This window comes from Sardina pilchardus, chromosome 13 (assembly GCF_963854185.1).
Source record: "Sardina pilchardus chromosome 13, fSarPil1.1, whole genome shotgun sequence".
NCBI classification, from domain to species: domain Eukaryota; kingdom Metazoa; phylum Chordata; class Actinopteri; order Clupeiformes; family Clupeidae; genus Sardina; species Sardina pilchardus.
In genome coordinates, this window is record NC_085006.1 from 19,312,641 (window position 1) to 19,318,285 (window position 5,645).

At 53.1% G+C, this 5,645-nt stretch overlaps 1 protein-coding gene across 1 annotated transcript; it reads left to right on the forward strand.

The window, feature by feature from the left end:
* The first annotated feature begins 362 nt into the window (after window positions 1-362).
* Window positions 363-4,625, forward strand: socs9 (suppressor of cytokine signaling 9). Its single transcript, XM_062552725.1, has 2 exons — window positions 363-670; window positions 1,095-4,625. Exon 2 carries the CDS (start codon window positions 1,375-1,377, stop codon window positions 3,301-3,303), a length of 1,929 nt encoding a protein of 642 aa, XP_062408709.1. The 5' UTR covers window positions 363-670; window positions 1,095-1,374; the 3' UTR covers window positions 3,304-4,625.
* Window positions 4,626-5,645: the final 1,020 nt, after the last annotated feature.

The following is a 5,645-nucleotide window of genomic DNA, read 5'->3' on the forward strand; positions in this document are numbered from 1 at the left end:
AAACTGCTGTCCTAAGGGGTGTGTCATTGAGAGTTGCTAGTTTAAGCAGATTTAGTCTGTTAACATGTTAAGGTTGTGCAGCATGAAAATAGAAGCATAGTAGGCCTACTATGTGACATTTGAACCTCCTTGTACCATACTATGCGTTTTATATGTGACCACACAAAATTAAAGAGCATCTTTACAAGACAATACGAGGGAAAGAACATCGAAGTAGTTTACCAGGCTGATACAGCCGATTCTCAAGAAAACTTTAATAATGGTAATGTGGCTCTCCGACCAATAGGGGGAAGACTGTTGCACCAGAGCTCTTGTGCTCTCCTGTCAATGTTTTTCTTCCTGTCACGAGAGAGGAGGAAAATACGTAGCTGCTGAGCTAGCTAACATGAAGCTGATGAAAGTCTGAATAACGTTACAAAGCCTCCCGGACCTTATGAAACAACATTTATGGGTTACCTCTCGGCAGTGCATATTTCCACTCGCTTGTCGTTTACTTAAATAGCTCTTAGAGGTGTTTTAGGTATCACATCGCGGGACACGGAAGGATTAAAATGTTTTCACTGATCTGTTAGGCTGTTAGCCAGCCTTATAATGTTAGCTAACCGGCTTCTTTTGCTGCTCAGCTGGTAAAGAGATTGTTTTGCGCATCATCCCATCATCATGTGACAAGGTGGGTAACAGATAATGCCGAATTGAACGCCTGTCATTTTATTTCAAAACTAGTGTGTCAATGTTATTCGACAAAGTTATTCGAGGCTGACATCTGAGTTTTAAAGGGCAGTAAGTTTGTAGTTTTCGAGGGTCGGACAGCTGACAATATCCTATGTTGTTATTGTGACGGGCCTCTGACGGTTCTAGCAAGTACATTTTCCTTCTGGTTTAGCATGATTAAATGTGCGTGATGATATGATAAACTGTAGTATGTTAATTTTATTTCAGTAATCTTGATTTAAGATTACGGGGTGAGGATGCCACTTTATATAACTTGTCCATAGCTGTGTAACTTAGCATGTAGGCTACACAAACACTCAGGCTGTGATGTAGTCATAACATTTTCAGAGCTTGATGATTCACCCCCCTCCCCTTTTCTCTAGATGTCTATGCCATGACTAGCGGATACTCTGGACCAATTGCATTGGAAGAACTCGAATACTCATGGAGTTAACGTTTAATTATACTTCTGATATGACATGTGAGCAACAGTGACAATAATGGACCAAGCAACAAACAGCCAGTGGTGATCTGAAGAGCTGTCGAACAACTGAGAACTCCTCGCTAGCAGGACCTCATCATTGTCATCCTCATTCCTCTACTCGAGGTGCATCTCGAGACAATCGGCCATTTGGTACCCCGGCATCTTTCTCCTGCCTCACTATGTCTCTGCCCAAAGACATGGGAGAGCGGGGCAAGGACAGAGAGCGTGGTGCCCGACCCAAGGTCCGGCAGAGTCGCTCCGAAGAGAGGAGGGAAGCGGGCGGGGACCGGAAGGGCGGACGACGCAAGAAGAAAGGCTTGCCCTCGCAAGGCATGGTCATGGAGAGACCGGTCAGTGACGGATTCGAGTACGGCGACCAGCTGGGCAGCCTGGTGAGAGAGGGCGGCTCCTCGTCGCCGGCACGGGAGCGGCGGAGGTGGCCGGGCTTAGGGGGCGACAGGAACACGGCGAGGCTGGCGCAGGCTGGCGCGTACGGGGCGTCCCTCTCCGAGCTGCCCACCCAGGAGGCCGAGGGAAAGGCAGCAGCGAGCGGCGGTGGCAGCGGCAGCGGCAGCAGCAACAGCAGCAACAGTGGCAGCCGCACCCTCCGGCAGAAGATCCAGGACGCGGTGGGCCAGTGCTTCCCGATCAAGAGCCACAGCGCCGTGTCCTCCTCCGCTCACATCTTCTCCGCCTCCTCGCCCGTCGGTTCATCTTCCTCCACGTCCTCCTCGTCCTCTTCGTCGTCGTCCGCCTCCTCCTCGTCGTCGCTGTCGGCGTCCTCGCGCCGCAAGATCCACCTGAGCGAGCTGATGCTGGACAGCTGCCCTTTCCCCGCCGGCTCGGAGCTGGCGCAGAAGTGGTACCTCATCAAGCAGCACACGGCGCCCATCTCCCAGCCGCCGCTCCTGGAGGCCTCGTCTCTGGGCGGCTCGGCGGAGCTGGTCGCGGGCTCCGGTGGTGCCGCTGCCGCTTCAGCCGCCGCCGGTTCGGGCGCCAGCAGCGCGGTAGAGGACGAAGACGACCTCCTCCGCGAGCGCCGGCGGATCAGCATCGAGCAAGGCGTGGAGCCGCCGCCCAACGCACAGATCCACACGTTCGAGGTGACGGCCGAGATCAACCCGCTATACAAGCTGGGGCCCAAGCTGGCCCACGGCATGAACGAGCTGGCTGGTGACGAGCGAGCCACCCTGCAACAACAACAACAACAACAGCAGCAACAACAACAACAACAACAGCAGCAGCAACAGCAACAACAACAGCAACAACAACAGCAGCAGCAGCAGCAGCAACAGCTCCTGCTACAGAGACAGCATCAGCAGCACCAGCTGCTCCTCCAGAGCTGCCTGGACACACTGGACGAAGTGGCCGCCTCCTCTTCCTCCTCCTCTTCCGTGGCTGTGCCTGCCTCTTCCTGCCCCTCCTCCTCCTCCTCCGCTGCTGCTGCTGCCGCTGTCCTGGGAGCCTCGTCCGCCGACCTCGCCTCCGTCTCCGAATCTTCTCCCTCCTCCCTGCGGGCCGGCGGCTCACTGCTGACCTCGGGCGACGGCGACCCGGCCAAGCCCAAGGAGCGCTTCCGCGTCCACACGCAGATCGACTACATCCACTGCCTGGTGCCCGACCTGCTGCAGATCACCAACCTGCCGTGCTACTGGGGCGTGATGGACCGCTACCAGGCCGAGGCGCTGCTGGAGGGCAAGCCCGAGGGCACCTTCCTGCTGCGCGACTCGGCCCAGGAGGACTACCTGTTCTCCGTCAGCTTCCGGCGCTACGGCCGCTCGCTGCACGCGCGCATCGAGCAGTGGAACCACAACTTCAGCTTCGACGTGCACGACCCCAGCGTCTTCCACGCGCCCACCGTCACCGGCCTGCTCGAGCACTACAAGGACCCCAACTCGTGCATGTTCTTCGAGCCGCTGCTGTCCACGCCCGTGCACCGCACGCAGCCCTTCAGCCTGCAGCACGTCTGCCGCGCCGTGGTCAGCAACCACACCACCTACGACGGCATCGGCGCGCTGCCCATCCCCAACGCGCTCAAGGAGCACCTCAAGGAGTACCACTACAAGCAGCGGGTGCGCGTGCGCAGGCTGGACACGTGGTGGGAGTAGAGGGTGTGTGTGTGTGGGGGGGTGCGACTCACAATTACAACCCCCCTGCCCCTCACGTTAACTGACCCCCCTGCCCCTGCTCCTGCCCCCCACACCTCCAAGACACCCTCTCACACTCCTCAAACTACCAATCCTCACCCTGATACCTTATTTCCCTCCTTAAGCACACCCATGGGAAAACAAATCACAGTGGCTATCTATCCATTGTAAGCCTTAAGTTGCCAAATTAATGTATTCTGCAGTGCTTTTTGGGGACAATGCTTCCATGTTTTTGTTTTGACCACAGGCTGCTCCTCCCTGTCAGTGTCTGTGCTGTGGTAATAGCCATGAATGTACAAGTACCTGTGCTTTTGGACTTGGTGGTAGCGCAGGTCTCCTCATATCCTTCTTTTACGTAAAAAGGCCGAATGTATCTCGCGCTGCGGAGCGGACCCTGAACGCTTTTGAATCTATCTGTGGAGATGGAAGCTTTTGCGATTGCACTGCAGATAAGGAGAGGAGTCCTCTCTGGCCTGCAGTCGAGAATAACACTAAATAGTCGAATGAATATTCCCCTTATGGCCTAGCCTGTGGTGTTTCAATATGCCACATTTTTAAACTGAAGACATTTCATTTGTGTAAACAAGTTGCTGCAGAATCACGCCTCCCCCCACGAGGTCCCCACTCTTCCACTCCACTTCACGGACCAGAGATGATTGTCGCCTCGTGTGGCATGAGAACATATTCCGAGAGCAAAATCAGTGGGGGCATTTCAGACACTCCGCAGTCATGCCCTGGTGAGCAGGGGAGACATTTGTGAACATTACATTAAGGTTTTTTTTCTTCTTCTTCTTTTTTTTCCCCTTCTTCTTCTATTGATGTCCTCCGGTCCACATTCTGAATGCCCAATGTTCACTTTCTCCAGACATTCTGCTGCGGGTGTCCATGGGAAACCACTTAATGAAATGGGGCCAATCAATGATGGGACTGAGCCTCATCCTGTGAATGTACGACACTTAAAAGTCCCCCCCCCCCCACCACCACCACCCCCACACCACTCTACACACACCCTCACACCAGGCTCTCTCTCCCCGTCATACTCAATTAGCCCCGCGTAGAGTTGAATAACGGCACAGCTCTTATACCAGTCTACAATGGTGCCAAGGCTGGTGTAAATCGGAGTTATGACTTCTTCAGTGGCGTCACAGGGACAGAGGCTAGCTTACCATCGTCCTTTAAAAAAAAAAAAAAAAAAGACAGAAATGATGTAAGAATGGAGAGTCTTTTCACAAGTGTTACATTTCTTTGTGTGACAGCTGTATTTATGGGGACTCGTCTCCATAGCGGGGAGGGAGGGGGGGTGGTGGTGGGGGAGGGTCACTTGAGGAATGCGGAGGGCTGTCATGGGGAGTATCAAAGAATGATACGGTCCAAGTATCCCCTCTCTGAATCTGGTGCACTGTTTGATCACAGGCCGTGAGCTCTGTGAAGTCAGGCCAAGGCTTAATGTGCACAGACATGTAAGTAATGCGCAGCCTGTGCATGGCATAATGAGTGGGGCCCTGGTTGATGTGTGCACTATATGGACGGGCTGAGAAAAATTCTTAAACCATCCACTCCTACCACCGATATCAACGAGCATATGTTATGTTAGTCAGGACAACTGATAAGTCTCTTGAAGCACATTCCTCCCCACAACAAAAGAGAACTACAGTGATTGTTAATCTTCTGCTTTGCTGATATCTTCTTTCTACACAGGCCAAACATTGAGAGACAGCGCAGCTTAAGAAACCTGGAAATGGCTGATGCAAAAAAATGTGATAACAGTGTTTTCTTCTGCTGTTTCCTTGCATTCCTGCAAATCAAATGGGATCAGTTAGTCGTGTCTCGTGGTTTGAAACAGAAAAAAAAACTATGGCCCTAGGGTGCTTCCGTTATTTCCAGTATTTTTCAGTAGCTGGAGAACTTCAGGCAAAGTTTAAGTTTGTTCCGTGGCATGCTTCTAATGCTTCCATTTCTGTGAGCTATTGTGCCTGGTTACTGCCTCGTTATTGTACTCATTATGCTGTACTGAGGTGCCATCTCGCCGAATGCATACCTGATGCCGTGGACTGACGCCTGGGGTCGAGGCGGCGCTGTTTTAGTCGATGGTGTTTCTGTTGAGTGTGGGCTGTGCCTCACCTCTTCAGTCCTGCTGTGTCATCTGCTCAGCACTCTTCCCACAATCCCCTCTGGCGGGGCCACTCTGGGGCAGGGCAGTCTGCTCTGCAGCCAAGTCCAGATGTCTCGGGAATAACACCCCAGAAATGATAAAAAACACTCACACTCACACACTCTCTCTCTTTCTCATTCTCTCTCTCATG